Source organism: Theropithecus gelada, chromosome 10 (genome assembly GCF_003255815.1).
Source record: "Theropithecus gelada isolate Dixy chromosome 10, Tgel_1.0, whole genome shotgun sequence".
NCBI lineage: Eukaryota > Metazoa > Chordata > Mammalia > Primates > Cercopithecidae > Theropithecus > Theropithecus gelada.
In genome coordinates, this window is record NC_037678.1 from 85,305,745 (window position 1) to 85,324,779 (window position 19,035).

Consider the following 19,035-nt stretch of genomic DNA (forward strand, 5'->3'; position numbering starts at 1 on the left):
CTTTAGATTTATGGCGATGATGGGGAAGAAGATTGGATGACAGTCCTTTCTTGTCGACAGACCGTCTGCAGAACAGCTTGAGAAAGACATGCAAGTGGGAGAGTTAGCTAGGTATACTGAGTAGCTAATAATAGTTTGAATTGGTTGAAATAAAATACGTGTGTAGCTAAGACAAAATAGAAAGGAAGCTAGGATCTAATTATATAGGATTTTGACTACTGGACAAGATATTAGAACTTTATTCTATATAAAGTGGATGTCTCAGCAGGAGAACGTAATGATTAGATTTGGAGTTAAGGAATATTATTTCTGGCAGTAGTGTATGTGGATAAGAGAAAAGCAAGTTAGAAGTGTATTAGTGTAGTTAAAAGATACTAAAATGAGATTTTAAATTGAGACAGTGAAAATCCATAGGTGGGAAAACCCCTGAGAATGTAGAATTGACAAGATTTGGTAAAAGAATAAGGGAATGAATAAATATAAAGGATTAGGAGATTCTGGTTCTAGATTTAGCTTTGCAGGATGATGCGGGGGAAGCAATTTCACCATGGTAGGCCTCAGTCTTATCGTTAAAACACTGAATTAAATGATACTTACGGGAATTAGAACTGTATAATCACACAATTTGGAGTACTTGAGAACAAGGTGAGCAGGGAAGGATAGTTGAGGCCATTAACAAGAGAAAAAACAGAGGAGGAAGTAACTTTGATAATAAATGTTGATTTAAGGAATCTGCATGCATACTTCATGATCATCATGTAGCTGGATATGCTGTTCTAGAGATTAGAAGGAGGGTCTGAGATATAGACATGTAAACAAATGTGTGGGGCTTGGGTGACAGCATGAGATGCATAGAATACGAAGAGCAAGAAAGCCAAGCACCGAGCCTTGGGCACAACATTTAAAAGGAGAACTGAGAAAGACAAGCCCATGAAAGAGCCTGAGATGGCTCTGCAGAGGAAGAGGGAAAAAGAAGATGGTGAGTAATGTCACATGGTGCACAGAGGTTAGCAGAAAGAACGGCAAGAGGCCACTGGATTGGTAATCAATGAGCTGTTGGCATTCTTCGAAAAAGCAGTTTCAATTGATGGGGGGATAGATCTTGGGATCCATTAGGAGCAGGTAGAGGGCTATCACTGGCAGAGAGAATTCTTGGGATATACATAAAATAGGAGAGACTTATGAACCCTTATGTGCAAAAAAAAGTGGAGTCGGAATTGGGAAGAGTGATTCCTGTCAGACAAAAAGAACATGTCAGGCAGTTCCTCAATAAAGCTGAGATAAAGCTGATGCATGAGCATTTACGGGTTCTGCAAGGGGGTCTGTTCACCTAGCTCTCCCCAGGCCAAAGCCTGTCCTGTCTCCAATAAGTGCTACCCTACTGAATAGATTCAAAGAGTAGTAGTAATTGTTTGATACAGAAAGCTTTTAGATCCGTATACTAAAAATTATAAAACTTTGATGAAAGAAATTCAAGGAGGCATAAATAAATAAAAAGATATATTCATGGATTGGAAAAATTAATATTGTAAAAATGTCCATATTACTCAAAGCAATCTACAGATTCAATATAATCTCTGTCAAAATCCCAATGTCATTTTTCACAGAAATAGAAAAAAAACAGCCATCAATTTTGTGTAGAACTACCAAAGACCCCAAATAGCCGAAACAATCTTAAGCAAAAAGAACAAAGCTAGAGACATCACACAACTTGACTTCAAAATATATTACAAATCTATAGTAATCAAAACAGCATGATAATGGACTAAAAACAGACACATTGACCAACAGAACAAGATAGAGATCTCGGAAATAAACTTTTGTATTTATGGTCAATTGATTTTCAACAAAGGTGCCAAAACACATGATGAGGAAAGGACACTATCTTTAATAAATGGTGTTGGGAAAAATGTATGTCCACTGCAGAAGAATGAAATTGGACCCTTATCACACAAGGCATACAAAAATCAACTCAAAATGTATTAAAAACCTAAACACATAGAATGACTCTGTTATCGAAAAGACAAAAATTAACAAATGCTGGCAAGGATGTGGAGAAAAAAGCACAAGCAACAAAAGTGAAAATAGACAAATAGAATTTACAGCAAACTAAAAATCTGTACAGCAAAGAAAACAATTAACAGATTGAACAGACAACCCATGAATTGGGAGAAAATATTTGCAAACCATACATTTGACAACCATATATTTAAACACTGTTGGTGGAAAGTAAATGGGTACAGCCATTATGGAAAGCAGTATAGAGGTTTCTCAAAAACCTAAAGGTAGAATTACCATATGATCCATCAATCCTGCTACTATTTATCCAAAGAAAAGGAAATCAGTATACTGAAGAGACACCTGTGCCCCCATGTCTATTGCAGCACTTTTCACAATAACCAAGATATGGAGTCAACTTAAATATTCATCAACAGATAAATGAATAAAAATATAAAAACATAAAATAAATATCAATATGAAAAAATAAAAATATACACAATGAAATATTATTCAGCCATGAAAAAGAATGAAATTGCCAGGTGCGGTGGCTCACGCCTGTAATCCCAACACTTTGGGAGGTCAAGGCGAGTGGATCACTTGAGGTCAGGAATTTGAGAACAGCCTGGCCAACATGGCAAAACCCCGTCTCTACTAAGAATACAAAAATTAGCCAGGCATGATCGTGCATGCCTGTAATTCCAGCTACTGGTGAGGCTAAGGCACGAGACTCGCTTGAATCCAGAAGGCAGAGGTTGCAGTGAGCTGCGCTCATGCAATTGTACTCCAGACTGGGCAACAGTGTGAGACTTGTCTCAAAAAAAAAAAAAAAAAAAAGAAAAGAAAAGAAAAAGAAAGAAAAAAGAAAAAAAGAATGTAATCATGTCATTTATGCAACATGGATGAGCCCAGAGGACATAATGTTAAGTGAAATGTCAAGCACAGAAAGACAAACGCCGCATTTTCTCACTCATATGTGGAAGCGGAAAGAATTGAGCTCATATAAGTGATAGAGTAGAATTGTGGTTATTAGATAATAGGAAGGATGGGAAGAGAGGAGGATAGGGAGAAGTTGGTTAATTGATACAAAAATACAGCTAGATAGGAGAAGTAAATTCTAGTGTTCTATGGTACTGTAGGATAAATATGGTTAACGACTTATTGCATATTTTAGAAAAGCTAGAAGAGAAGATTTTGAACGTTTACAACACAAAGAAATAATAAATGTTTGAGGTGCTATGCTAATAACTCTGATTTGATCATTACACATTCTATATATGTACAAAATATCACTCTGCATCATTGATGAAGTTGATGCATGTTTATGTATCAACTAAAAACAAAAGAAAAAATATTCAGAAGACATACATTCATGGCTGACAAAAATATAACTTTATTTTCCTGAAACTGGCACTTAATCTCTGTGTTGGGTCACATATTGGCACAATGGAAGAAAATTTAATCTAGTTACTTACAAAATAAACCCAGTCACTTTGTCATTTCAAAAAAAATAAAAAAGACTTAAACATAAGACCAGAAACTCTAAAACTAAAAGAAAATATAGAGGAAAAGCTTCACAGTTTTGGCCTGGGTAGTGATTTCTTAAATATAACCCCAAAAAGCACAAGCAACAAAAGTGAAAATAGACAAATAGAATTTACAGCAAACTAAAAATCTGTACAGCAAAGAAAACAATTAACAGATTGAACAGACAACCCATGAATTGGGAGAAAATATTTGCAAACCATACATTTGACAAGGGACTAATATCTAAAATAGATAAGAAACTCAACTAAATAGGAAGAAAACAAACAACTTGATTAAAAAGTGGGCAAAAGCCCCGAATAGACATGTCTTGAAAGAAGACATACAAATGGCCAACAGATATATACAAACAGCCAACAGATATATGAGAAAATGTTCAATGTCACTAATCATCAGGAAAATGCAAATTAAAATCACAACGAGATATCACCTCACACTTGTTAGAAAAAAGATGAAAGATGATAAGTGTTGGTGAGGATGTGGAGAAAAGGGAAATCTTTTTTGAGACAGAGTCTTGCTTTGTCACCCAGACTGGAGTGCAGTGGCGCAATCTCAGCCCACTGCAACCTCTGCCTCCTGGGTTCAAGCTATTCTCCTGCCTCAGGCTCCCAAGTAGCTGGGATTACAGGCATGTGCCTGGCTAATTTTTTTATTTTTAGTAGAGATAGGGTTTCACTATGTTGGCCAGGCTAGTCTTAAACTCCTCACCTCAGGTGATTTGCCCGCCTCGGCCTCCCAGAGTGCTGGGATTACAGGTGTGAGCCACCACACCTGGCTAGAGAAAAGGGAAATCTTATACACTGTGAGTGGGACTATAAATTGGTACAGCCATTATGTCAAACAATATAGATAGCCATTCTTTAACAAACAAACAAACAAACAAACAAACAAAGAATTGGCATATGATCCAGCAATCCCCCTTCCAGGTATATATCCAAAGGACTTGAAATCAGTATATCAAAAAGATGTCTGCACTCCCATGTTCATTACAGCATTATTTACAATAGTCAAGATATGGAAACAGCCTAAGTGTCCATCAATGGATTAATGGATAAAGAAAATGTTGTATGTATATACAATGAAATATTATTCAGCCTTATAAAGAAGGAAATCATGCTATTTGCAACAACATGGATAAAACTAGAGTACATTATACTAAATGAAGTAAGCCAGGAAGTGAGAGACAAATACTTTCTGATCTCCCTTATATGTGGAATCTAAAGAGTTGAAACTCATAGAAATAGAGAGTAGAGGCTGGGCCCGGTGGCTCACGCTTGTAATCCCAGCACTTTGGGAGGCCAAGGCGGGTAGATCACCTGAGGTCAGAAGTTTGACAGCAGCCTCGCCAACATGGTGAAACCCCATCTCTACTAAAAATACAAAATTAGCCGGGCATGGTGGTGTGCACCTATAATCCCAGCTACTCGGGAGGCTGAAACAGGAGAATCACTTGAACTCGGGAGGCGGAGGTTGCAGTGAGCCGAGATGGTGCCATTGCACTCTAGCCTGGGCAACAAGAGCAAACCTCCATCTCAAAAAAAAAAAAAAAAAAAGGAAAGAAATAGAGAATAGAATGATGGTTACCAGAGGCTGGGGAGGGAGGTATGGGGAATGGGGAGAGGTTGGTCAAAGAGTACAGTTTCAATTAAACAGGAAAATAAGTTTTAGATGTTGCACAGCATGGTGCCTATAGTTAATAATGTATTCTGTATTTCAAAATTACTAAAATAGTAGATTTCAAATGTTCTCACCACAAAAAATGGTACTTGTATGAAGGGATGGATATGTTAATTAGCTTGACTTAATCATTGCCCAACATATACATATATCAAAACATCACATTGTGCCCCATAAATATGCAATTAATATTTGTCACTGAAAAAAATACAAAATCAGAAAGCATTCAGATGAATCTGAGATACAAAGGTGTGAAAAAGCCTTATAACTTTCAGGAAACTCACAAAAGAGAAATGTGCTTTTTTACTGATCCCTCACATAACACAGTTATCAAACTTCTCTCTTGCAGTCATCAATCCTATCATAACACCTGGTCTCTCCTGCTTCTTTTCAAGGAGAGATGCTCCAGTTACTTGCAATGTATCTTTTCCCTGGTTAGAGGTACAACATAAAAGAATTTAATGAAAGCAAAGGTAATTTAGAAATCCTCAATTCCATAGGTTATTCAAAATAGTACCGATAGAAGCAAGAACATTTCTGAAGCAGTAGGATATTTGCTGCTTGTACTGCTTAGGCTCAGCTTCCTCTGCAACATGTCCAGGGCTTGGTCTTTATGTGGCCTCCTTCTGGACCAGACAGGGACCTAGACATGATTGTGAGGCAACTGCTTTCTGGCCTCTGGTTACTGTGAGACTGATGAGCTATGTGCCCCTTTCAACTGGGATAGAGAGCTGCTGGGTAGGTGGAGTGTGTCTGTGAGAGTTACTATTAACTTTTTGTTGTTTTGCTTTGCTTTTCTAATCACAGAAGTATATGATAAGAGTTACTACTAGAAAGAAATAGATGGGGCCAGCCATGGTGGCTCATGCCTGTAATCCCAGCATTTTGGGAGGTTGATGCAGGAGGATCGTTTGAGCTCAGAAGTTCAAGACCAGACTGGGCAACATAGCGAGATCCTATCTCTACAAAAAATACAGAAATTAGCCTGGCATGGTGGTGCATGCCTGTGGTCCCAGCTAGTTGGAAGGCTGAGGTGGGAGGAATGCTTGAGCCTGGGAAGTCAAGCCTATAGTGAGTTGTGATTATGCCACTGCACTCCAGCCTAGGAGACAGAATGAGACTCTGCCAAAAAAAAAAAAAAAAAAAAAAGAAAAAGCTATATTCTGAGGTAGTAGCAAGTTCTATCATTGTAAATAGAAATTTTCAAAAAAGAAAAAAGAAAAAATTGTTTCTAAGCGAGATCTAAATAAATAAACAAGAAAGAAAAGAAATAGATGGGAGGCAGGAAACCTTGGACTCTGGATGATCTATAGCCAGAACTCTTGGCAGTGCCTTTTATCTGCCTCAGTGATATATTTTACACTACCTTAAAGCAGCAGCAGGCTGGGCACGATGGCTCACACCTGTAATCCCAGCACTTCGGGAGGCTGAGGCGGGTGGATCATGAGGTCAAGAGATGGAGACCATCCTGGCCAACAGAGTGAAACCCCGTCTCTACTAAAAATACAAAAATTAGCTGGGTGTGGTGGTAAGCCCCTGTAGTCCCAGATACTCAGGAAGCTGAGGCAGGAGAATTGCTTGAACCTGGGAGGCGGAGGTTGCAGTGAGCTGAGTTCGCGCCACTGCACTCCAGTCTGGGCGAGAGAGCAAGACTCCATCTCAGGAAAAAGAAAAAAAAAAAAAAAAAAAAAAAGCAGCAGCTAAGTTGATAGAGTGAAGAGAGAAAAAAAAACACTAGAAAAAAATTACTAGTTTAACATAATTAGTTTTCCTTCCATTTTTCTAAGCCATAGACTTTGGGATGGACTGTTCATTCCTTCCATCATTTTCAACTATTTTAACCTGAGGATTTACCAAAAGGGAAAAATCATTTCAGTAACTTTTTAAGAAATTCCCTAGGTGAATGTAGAGTCAGGGACAATCGCATAGTTATGTCCTCCCCAATAATTTTATATAGGTAAAATCAAAATACAATGAGTATCAAGTGAAAAAAATGAATAAAAAGGCAACATGCAAGCTTGCAAGGTGTATCTGAATGAAAAAGGATAGACCTGTCCGTTTTGCCTTGAGAAATAGGGTAGAGGGGCAAAGAGGGGGAAAATAAGTGAGGTCAAGGGCTAATTTTACATATGAATCTTAGCTCTTTTAGCACTAGCTTTTGTTTTTTGTTTTTTGTTTTTGTTTTTGTTTTTGTTTTTCTTTGAGATAGAGTTTCGCTCTTGTTGCCCAGGCTGGAGTGCAATGGCACAATCTCGGCTCACTGCAAACTCTGCCTCCTGGGTTCAAGCGATTCTCCTGCCTCAGCCTCTGGAGTAGCTGGGATTACAGGCATGCGCCACCACGCCCAGCTAATTTTGTATTTTTAGTAGAGACGGGGTTTCTCCATGTTGGTCACGGCTGGTCTCAAACTCCTGACCTCGTGTGATCTGCCCGCCTTGGCCTCCCAAAGTGCTGGGATTACAGGCATGAGCTACTGCGCCCCGCCAGCACTAGCTTTTAAAAAACAACTGTTTTCTCTCCCACTAACTACTTTGCTGGTTCTCTATACACCCACAATTAATGAATGATCTATCGATAGCTAGAGTCTTACCCTGAACACTGCCACAATCCTGGAAGAACTCTGTATAATCATTATGTCTCTACTTTCTCTCTTCATGTTCACTTCTACCAATTGAAATCAGCTTCCTTTCTTTCTTTTCTTTTCTTTTCTTTCTTTCTTTCTTTTTTTTTTTTTTTGAGATGAAGTCTTGCTCTGTCACCCAGGCTTGAGTGCAGTGGCGCGATCTAAGCTTACTGCAACCTTCACCTCCTGGGTTCATGTGATTCTCCTGCCTCAACCTCCTGAGTAGCTGAGATTACAGGTGCCCGCCACCATGCCTGGCTAATTTTTGTATATTTAGTAGACATGCAGTTTCACCATGTTGGCCAGGCTGGTGTCGAATTCCTGACCTCAGGTGATCTGCCTGCCTCAGCCTCCCAAAGTACTGGGATTTCAGGTGTGAGCCACCACACCCAGCCTTGACATCAGGTTTCTGTTCATGCTTCTCCGCTGAAACTGTCCTGGAAACAAAAATTCTCAAGCTATTAAATTTCATGGTCACTTGCTGACTCTAATTTCCCCATTCTCTCTGGCATTTGGCATTGTTGGCAATTCCCATGTTCCTAGCACTCCCTCACCTTGGACTTCTGTGATAATCTCTCTAGCCTTGATATCCATCAACTCTTCTCAGTTCCCACTGCTGTTGCTATAGTTTAAGTCTTCATTGTTTCTTGTTTGGACAATTCAGTAATGTTCTACTAGTTACACTGTCACCAGAGTTATACAGTGACATCCAATCCTCTACTGCCAAAGTCTCTCTCTCTCTCTCTCTCTCTTTCTCTCTTTCTTCCTCCCTCTCCTCCCCTCTCCTCTTCTTTCCTTTTTTCTTTCTTTTTTGCTAAAGGGCACTGAATATTTGCTTTTTTTGCTATTAAATTTTTTTTGCTTTTCTTAGTTTTTAATTAATATGTAATAATTGTACATATTTATGGAGCACAGTGTGATATTTTGATACATATATACAATGTATAATGAACAAATCAGGGTAATTAGCATGTTTGTAACTTCAAATGTTTATCACATTTTTGTGTTCGGAACATTCAAAATCTGCTCTTGTAGCTATTTGATACAATAAATTGTTGTTAAATATAGTCACACAATAGTGCTATAGAACCCTTGAACTTATTCCTCCTATTTAGCTATACTTTTGTATTTGTTTAACCAACCGTTGGATATCCCCTCTCCCCCAACCCTCACATCTAGTAGCTACTATTTACTCTCAAAGTCATTTTTCTAAGGCATAATTCTATTCATGTTCTTCAAGGAGTAAACCTGAAATGACTACCCATTCCTCCCAGGATAAAGCCCAAACGTCATAGCCTGTCACACAAAGTCCCTACCTACCACTCCAGCCTCCTAAGTTGCTTCTTATATACTACACAACAGCAAACTGATACACTTATTTATAGACCATGCTCTTTCATTCCTCTGTGTCTTTGGTCCTTTTTTCTGGCCTGAAATGTTCTTGTTCTCCCTTGCCTGCTTGATGAACACTGACTAATCTTTCAAGATTCGGTCTATGCCATTTCCTTTGTGAAGCCTTTCTGACTACTCCACACACCAGTAGAATTGACCTCTCCTTCATTCTGTGCCCTACAGTACCCTGTAAATGCTTCTGTTTTATTACCTACAACACTTTACAATTTATTCATTCGTTATTTTGGTTTTTCTCTTCGAGACTCTAAGCTGCTCGAGGATATGGACTGTTCTTAGATATTCTTATATCCTCAATACTCCTGGTGTATAACCTTCATTAAAGATTTATTTTTTCCCTCTACAATTCAATGGCCTTTAGGATATTCACAAATTTGTGCAAACATCCCACAATCAGAGAACAATTTTCATTACCCCAAAAGAAATCCTGTACCCCTAAGTCATCATCACCCCAATTCCCGCATACCGCCCAGGCCTAGGTAACCAGTAATGGACTTTCAGTCTCTGTGTATTTGCTTATTACGGATGTTTCATACCTAGGAAGTCACATGATATGGGGCCATTTGTGTCTACCTTCTTTTGCTTAGCATGTATTCAAGGTTATCCATATCATACTTTGTTTGTGGTTTTTGCTGAATATTCTTTTGTATGGATATACCACATTTTGTTGATCTGTTCATCAGTTGTTGGACTTTTGCGCTAGTTCCACTTTTTGTCTATTTATGAATAATGCTACCATTTATGTGTAAGTTTTTGTATGGAAATATGTTTTCAATTCTCTTGGATATATACCTAGGAATGGAACTATTAGATCATATAGTAACTTTGTGTTTAACCTTTTGAGGAATTGCCCGTTTTCCAAGCATTGCAACATTTTTAAAAAATTGAGGTGAAATCCATGTAACATACAATTACCCCTTTTAAAGTGTGCAGTTAAGTGACATTTAGTGCATTCATAGTGTTATACAGCCATCACCTTTCTATAGTTTCAAAATTTCATCATCCTGGAGGTACACTCTGTACGCATTAAGTAGTCACTCCTCTTTCTCCCCTCTGCCATCCCCTAACCCAGTAATCTGCTTTCCATCTCTCTGAATTTGCCTATTTCAGATATTTCATAAAATAAGAATCATACAATATGCAGCCTTTTGTGTCGCTTCTTTCATGTAGCACAACTGTTTTTGAGGTTCATCCAAATTGTAACACGTATCAGTACTTCATTCTTTTTTATGGCTGAGTAATATTCCATCATATGTATATTCCAATGTAAATACCACAATTTGTTTATTTACTCATTTGTTGGTCAATATTTGGGTTGTTTCCACCTTTAAGCTACAATGAATAATGGTTTTATAAATATTTGTGTACAAATTTCTGTGTGAACACTATGTTTTCATTTCTCTTGGTTATATACCTAGTAGTGGAATTAATAGGTCACATTGCATATGTTGGTGCAAAAGTAATTATGGTTTTCTCCATTATTTTTTTTTGAGGCGGAATCTCGGTCTGTTGCCCAGGCTGGAGTGCAGTGGTACCATCTTGGCTCACTGCAAGCTCCGCCTCCCGGGTTCACGCCATTCTTCTGCCTCAGTCGCCCGAATAGCTGGGACTACAGGCGCCGGCCACCACGCCTGGCTAATTTTTTGTATTTGTAGTAGAGATGGGGTTTCACCGTGTTAGCCAGGATGGTTTCCATCTCCTGACCTTGTGATCCTCCCGCCTCAGCCTCCCAAAGTGCTGGGATTACAGGCGTGAGCCACCACAGCCGGCCTCTCCATTACTTTTAATGCCAAAACTTCAATTACTTTTGCACCAACCTAGTAAATCTATGTTTCACTTTTTAAGAAACTGCCACATTGTTTTCCACTGTGACTATAGCATTTTATATTCACACCAGCAATGTGTTAAGGCTCCTGTTTCTCTATATCCTTCCAAAATTTGATAATTTCCTTTTTTGTTTTTTTTTTGTGAGACGGAGTCTCGCTCTGTTGCCTGGGCTGGAGTGCAGTGGTGCAATCTCAGCTCACTGTAACCTCTGCCTCTCGGGTTCAAGCGATTCTCCTGCCTCAGCCTCCTCAGTAGCTGGGACTACAGGTGTCTGCCATGATGCCCAGATAATTTTTGTATTTTTAATAGAGACGGGGTCTCACCATGTTGGTTGGCCAGGATGGTCTTGATCTCTTGACCTCATAATCCACCTGCCTCAGCCTCCCAAAGTGCTGGGATTACAGGTGTGAGCCACCGTGCCCGGCCGATAATTTCCTGTTTTTTGATTATAACCATCCTACTGGGTGTGATGTGATAACTCACTGGCTTTTTGCTTTCATTTCCTTAATGACCAATGATGTAGAATATCTTTGATGTGCTTGGTCATTTGTTCTTCTTTGGGAAACTGTCTATCCAATTTCTTTGCCCATTTTTAAATTGGGTTGTCATTTTGTTGATGAGTTGTAAGGTTCTTTGTATACTCTGAATACTGAATTCTCATCAGATATATGAGTTGCAAAAATTTTCTCTCATTCTGTGGGTTGTCGTTTGAGTTTCTTGATGATATCCTCCAAAGCAGAAGAGTTTTGATAATCAGTTGGTTTTTCCTTTTCTGCTTGTGCTTTTGGTGGCATATCTAGGAAATCATTGCTTATCCAAAGTTAGGAATATTTATGTCTATGTTTTCTTCTAAGAGTTTTAAATCCTTAGCTATATGTATATGTCTTTGATCTATTTTGAATTAATTTGTGTATATGAGGTATGAGGTGGGGGTAGAAATTCATTCTTATGAAATTTTTATTTATCTTTTAATTTCATTTTAAAGAGATGAGGTTCTTGCTATGTTGACCAGGCTGGTCTCGAAGTCCTGGCCTTAAGTGATCCTTCTGCCTTGGCCTCCCAAAGTGCTGGGATTACAGATAGGAACCATTGTGCCTAGCTTTTAAAAATTGTTTTATTTAATTTTTTCAAATTCATTTTTTTCATGTGGTTATCCAGTTGTCCCAGCACCGTTTGTTGGAGAGATTATCTCCTCCAGCACCTCCCACACTGAGTTTTCATGGCATCTTTGACAAAAATCAATTGATGATAAGTGTGACAGGTTACTTGTAAAACTCTCAATTCTATTCCAGTAATCTATATGTCTATTTTCACATCAGGACCATACTGTCTTGATTACTGCAGCTTTGTAGTAAGTTTTGAAATTGGGAAGTGTGAGTCCTCCAACTTCATTCTTCTTTTTCAGGAACATTTTTTTCCATATGAATTTTAAGACCAGTTTGCCAATTTTTGAGAAGTCAGCTGGGATTTTCATAAAAATTGTGTTGAAGCCCAGGTGCGGTGGCTCATGCCTGTAATCCCAGCACTTTGGCTGGCTGAGGCCGGTGAATAACCTGAGGTCAGGAGTTCAAGACCAGCCTGGCCAACATGGTAAAACCCCGTCTCTACTAAAAATACAAAAAATTAGCCAGGTGTGGTGGCAGATGACTGTAATCTCAGCTACTTGGGAGGCTGAGGCAGGAGAATCGCTTGAACCCAGGAAGCGGAGGTTGCAGTGAGCTGAGATTGCGTCATTGCACTCCAGCCTGGGCAACAAGAGCGAAACTCCATCTCAAAAAAAAAAAAAACAACAAATAAATAAAGACTGTGTTGAATATGTAGATCAATTTGGAGAGTATTGCCATCTTATCAATATTAAGTTTTCCAATCCATGAACATGGGAAGTCTTTTCATTTAGTGAGGTTGTCTTTAACTTCTTTAAACAATTTTTGTGGTTATCAGAAGATGAGTTTTGCATTTTTTTTGTAAACTTTATCCTTAAGTAGTTCATTTTTTGATACTATTATAAAGTTTCTTTCTTAATTTCATTTTTGGTTTCTCATTGCTACTGTATAGAAATGGAACCGTTTTTTGTATTTATTCTGCAGTGCTGTGGAGCTCATTTATTCGTTCTAATAGTTTTGTACTTGATTCCATAGGATTTTCTGTATACAAGATCATGTCATCAGTGAATACAGATAATTTCACTTCTTTCTTTCCAAGCCTGATGTCTTCTACTTCTGTTTCTTGTGTAAATGCCATGGCTAGAAGTTCCAGTACAATGTTGAATAGAAATGGCAAAAGTGGACATCCTTGTCTTATTCCTGATGTTAGGGGTAAAGCATTCAGTCTTTCACCATTAAATATAGTAGCTTTGGGTTTTTTGATATATTATATCAGGTTGATAAAGTTTCCTTCTATTCTTAGTTTGTCACACATTTTTATCACAAAGCATGTTGAATTTTGTCAAATGCTTTTACTAGATTTAGAATGATCATGTGATCTTTGTCTTTTATTCTATTGATGTGATTGTTACATTGATTACTTTATGGATGGTAAACCAATCTTACATTTCTGGGCAAAATCCAAATATTTCCTTTTTTTTTTTTCTTCTTTTCTCTGACAGGGAATTGAACCTGGGCTGTGGCAGTGAGAGTGCCGAATTCTAACCACTAGACAATCAGGGACCAAATGAATATTTATTAAGTTGAATTTATCATGAGCACATTATATGAGGATTGGGTAAAAAGTAACTCAAAAAATGGCCAAAGAAACAAGATTGGAAAATAACTTCCATTTTCAGATAGCAACTATACAGGAAACACTGAAACTTTGGAAGTGAAATTGTTATTGTGTAAATATTTTAAAAGAACATGTTTGTGAATCTTTCAAACTCTTTGAGTCCTATATTTTTCCTTTAAAGTCTTGGAACTAGACCTTTATGATATTCTAAATTTAATAACACTTAACAACTTGCCCTAAATATCCCTACTTTATAACAATTACTGTAGTGGTTTTCTCACAGATTTGTTTTCTCCCCATCGCCCACACCCTTCCCAAGTATTATCCCAAGTGAGACTATCATTATCATCTGTTCTTCTCATTGCACATTTTAAAACACCTGTACAAAAATGGCATTACTTAGGGATATAGTAAAGTTCTAATCTTTTGATTGGCTTCTGCCCTTGGCACTGTTTGAGCAAAGAGAAAAGACCCTCACAGAGAACTGTAAGGACAAAAAAAACTTACTTTTAATTGTGACCCCAAGAATTATCAATATCTCTATTAACAGAGACAAGGGCTTCATCTTCTCTTAAGCAACTCCTCTTCACTGTAACACAGGCAGAAACTAGGTGGTTGGCCCAAGAGCTCCTCTTCTCAGGGCTGTGGTGGGGGCAGGAGTCAGTTGCTAAGCAACCATTTCCTTACTCTTGGGCCAATGGGCTGCCAGGGAGTTCCTTTCAAGCCGGAATGAAGGCAGCTGCTGGAGAATGTAGGCTGTGGAAAGGATCCACTGCTTTCCTCTGGCTGAAGATAAGGGGTAGGCTAGAAATTAGGGGTGGCTGTCTAACATGAAAGGAAGGGACCATAAGTCCAACTCGTACATGTCCACACGTTCAACTGTGTTCAGGGGTGCTGAAAGTTCTTATTTTTATGTTGCCTCTAGAGGTATAAACTACACTTATGTAAAAACACAAATAAGGTACATGAACTGATCTGACATCATCCTGTAAGCTGGTATCTCTAGGCTTTAGTGGAAAAGAAACAATGGGCCAAGTCTGCTTTGTTCCCAATCTGGATGAAAATCTTTATCCTCTTTTCCAGTTAGAAACTGCTGAGGATTTACTGAAACAAAGGCAAACAAAGACTGTTTAACAATGTCTTTACATACCTCAAATAATACAGACATTTCACAAGTGATACCTTCAAAGCTATGAGAAATCAAAATGAATATTTAGGGAAAACATATAAATATTAAAAATATCTAAGGCATAGAGCTAGTTGAGAAATTATGCCTACAAAAATATCCAACTTTGACAGTCTGTCCAGGTCATTACTTCAGAAATAGACATTTTATTGTTTTGAATTTATAGTTTTACTCCTTTTATTAGTTTCCCATTGCTGTGATAACAAATTACCACAAACTTAATGGGTTAAAACAACAATACTTTATTCTCTCATAGTTCTAGGGACCAGAATTCCAAAGCGATTCTTACAGGGCTAAAATCAAAGACAAGGCTAGCTCCTTCTGGAGGTCCCAGGGAAGAATCCATTCTTGGCCTGGAATTTTTCAGCTTCTAATTGGCTGCCAGCATTCCTTGATTTGTGGCCACATCATTTCAGTCTCTGCTCAGTCATCACTTGCCTTCTGTAGTTTAATCTCCCTTTGTGCCCCTCTTATAAAGATACTTGTGATTACATTTAGGGCCCACAAACATGATCCAGGACGATCTCTCAAGATCCTTAATGTTGGCTGGGCGTGGTAGCTCACACTTCTAATCCCATCACTTTGGACCCTAAGGCAGGTGGATTACTTGAGGCCAGGAGTTCGAGACCAGGTTGGCCAATATGGTGAAACCCTGTGTCAACTAAAAATACAAAAATTAGCTGGGCTTGGTGGTGCGTGCCTGTAGTCTCAGGTACTTAGGAGGCTGAGCCATGAGAAGTGCTTGAATCTCGGGGCCAGGAGCCTGGGGGGTGGAGGTTGTAGTGAGCAGACATTGCGCCACTGCAATGCAGCCTGAGAGACAGAGTGGGACTCCGTCTCAAAACAACAACAACAAACCCAAACTGCTTTATAGGAAAATCAATGAGCAATGAAGGCATATAAGGGGAAACAGGGCAAAGGTCAGGTGGGGTCAGAGTCAGGGAAGGCTTTGCTAGGGAGTGATGTTTAAGCTGAAATATGAAGAATGAGTGTGAGTCAGCTAAACAAATCATGTCCCAGGTGTTGCAATGAACATGTTAAAAGGCTTTATGGGCTGGGTGCCGTGGCTCATGCCTGTAATCCCAGCATTTTGGGAGGCCAAGGCGGGTGGATCATCTGAGGTCAGGAGTTCAAGACCAGCCTGGCCAATGTGGTGAAATCCTGTCTCTACTAAAAATACAAAAATTAGCCAGGCGTGGTGGTAGATGCCTGTAATCTCAGCTACTCAGGAGGCTGAGGCAGGAGAATTGCTTGAACCTGGGAGGCAGAGGTTACAGTGAGCCGAGGCCGCGCCTTTGCCTCCCGGCCAAGAAAGAAGGAACAACCTCCCTTTTAAAAAAAAAAAAAAAAAAATGGCTATATGGTGTTCCAGAACATGAAATGATGCTCTGTGGGCTGGAATCAGAGACTGGGGCATGGGGGTGGCAGTGGAGTATAGTATAAAATAAGGCTGGATTAGTAGGTGATAGTCACTCCATTCTTAATAATTTAGTTGTTGTGAAAAGACTGTATTAGTCAGCTTAGGCAACTGCAACAAAATAATATAGACTGGGTGACTTTACACAGCAGAAATTAATTTTCTCATCGTTCTGATGGCTAGAAATCTGAGACCAGGTTCTGGTGAGGGCCTTCTTCTTGCTTGCAGATGGCTACCTTCTTACTGTGTCCTCACATAGCAGGGAAAGGGGGTGGCAGGAGAGGGCAAAAGAGATCTCCCTTTTCTTATAAGGGCTCAGTCCTATTAACCTCACTCACCCTTATGACCTCTTTTAACCTTAATTACTTCCTAAAGACCTAATCTCCACATTTAGTCAAATTGGAGATTAGGTCTTCAACATATGAATTTTGGGTGCACATAAGTCAGCACATAGTAAAGACCACCAGAAAGTCATTGAATGACTTACAGAAGTGAGAAGACGTGATCACTTCTGACAAGGTATCACTAGATGCAGTCTAGACTGGACAGACGAGATGCAACAGTGGGCATGAAGGCCACTTAGGAAGTCTTTGCAATAGTCCAGTTAAATTCAGACTAAGTTTACTGCAATGCTATTGGAAAGTAGTGATTCCAGACTTATACAGACTGCTCAATAAAATTGCGTAGGTATAGCAACTGATTCGATATGAGAATGAAGTTATAAGAGGTACAAGGGATGGTGCTTAGGTTTCCAGATTTTTCAACTAAACTAGTAATGGAGCCATTCAAAGAGATGGGGAAAACTGGGAGAAGGAGCATGAGTTCAGTTTGGTACATGGCACATTTCAGGTACTTTAGGGATGTTAAATATTTAACAGTTTTGAATGATAATGGCATTTTGTCAGAGTGATTAATACTAAATGCTGGAACAAATGCCCTCTACATGTTTTTAATGTGCTTTCATACAATAAAAGTTCAATTCTTTGAGCTGACATGAGAGAAGAGATAATCAATAGTGTAATGTTCTTAAGAAAGCACATGTGGAAGGATTGGCTGGAGGCTGGAGTGCCAACAGCTTCTCTGTTGAAGGGAAGGTGTCTAGTGTGATGTACTTTTCTTACCTTTCGCATTTCTAAATAAGAAGTCAATATCTTTCCCACAAAATCTGCAACTGCTCCCGTATTGCTTAATACTAACATTGCTATTTGCCACCTTACCCTCCTATGAAATGCTTTTCTTTTCTTCCTCACATTTCTTTCAAAATCTATTTCATTATCAGGTTTTACTTATTCTTCCTTGGTAATGTCTCTAATCAAAGACCTCTTTCTATTTCTAGTGCTAAAAAATAAGTATATATTTTTATTACTAGCTCAAACGCCACTTCCTTCTTGAAGCCTTTATTTCTCTCAAATCTATTTTTTACATATTTCACAGCATTAAAAGAAAAACAGGCTGGGCACGGTGACTCACGCCTGTAATCCCAGCACTTTAGGATCACTTGAGGTCAGGAGTTTGAGACCCGCCTGGCCAAGATGGTGAAACCCCATGTTTACTAAAAACTACAAAATTAGCCAGGTGTGGTGGCGCATGCCTGTAATCTCAGCTACTCCGGAGGCTGAGGTAGGAGAACTGCTTGAACCTGGCAGAAAGAGGTTGCAGTGAGCTGAGATGGAGCCATTGCCCTCCAGCCTGGGTGACAAGAGTGAAACTCTGTCTCAAAAAAAAAAAAAAAAAAAGACAAAACAAAAATTACCTTACCATTTTGTGAATCATCCTTATGAGAGTGTCCTACTACTAAAAATATTCCATTCTTTACAATTCTTATCGAGGCCTCCCCCTTTTCTTCCTTTTCTCTTCTATTATTTTTTAAAAATGTGTTCCAAATAATTATTTGCCAAATATATATATAACATAGTACCCAAATTGCCAAATAAATGTGGATTTACCACATCCACTCAGCCTTGAAGATGATCTGATATATAGAAACACAATAAATTTGGGGGGAGGGTACCAAATTTCTAAATTATAGGTCACCCTACTCATGTGAAACCGGATTTTCAGAACTCGCCAGGTTAGTATTATTCAGAATTAAGCCAGCTTTCTGGATCTGTGTCTTAACGTTAAGCAATTGGTAGAATCAAGTAAGACCACTTGGCTCTGGTTAACAGGCATCTGGATTTGTTTTGATGTAAGACGTGTTTCCAATATGACATTTTGGTTGTCCGAACTTCTTGGTTCTTAAAACTGTCTTGAGTATCCCAGTCTACATTTGTTCTTTCTAAACCACCAAATTCCAATGAAATTTGTAATTTCCATTACAAGTTTGAGGAACCAACTGCATACGATGTGGAACCATTTCCCAATACTTTCATTTCTTTTGGTCTTTTTCAGTTGCCCATCCAGAGGAAAGCATCAGATTAATTGGTAAAAATTCTCCCCAACAGTGCAGTTGGAGTGAGTACGGACAATTCGTGTTGACCCTCGGTCTCCTCCCACTTGTACATCCTCCAAGTCCCTGAGGCGGCTTTCGCCCGCTAGCTCGCCCGTCACTTGGCGCACCTGGCCCTACAGGCCACGCCCTCAAGTCTTCCAAGAGGCCAGCGGTAAGCGCGGTCCAACTCCCGCTCCTCC

At 39.0% G+C, this 19,035-nt stretch overlaps 1 protein-coding gene across 2 annotated transcripts in view; it reads right to left on the reverse strand.

Moving 5' to 3' along the window:
* Positions 1-14,450, reverse strand: part of SEL1L2 (SEL1L2, ERAD E3 ligase adaptor subunit) — a 137,543-nt gene extending 123,093 nt beyond the window's left edge. For both annotated transcript variants that reach the window (XM_025399149.1, XM_025399150.1), the window contains exon 1: positions 14,309-14,450. In XM_025399149.1, coding sequence (XP_025254934.1) covers positions 14,309-14,366 — 58 coding nt within the window. In that variant the 5' untranslated portion in view covers positions 14,367-14,450. The remainder of the gene's footprint in view (positions 1-14,308) is intronic.
* Positions 14,451-19,035: the final 4,585 nt, after the last annotated feature.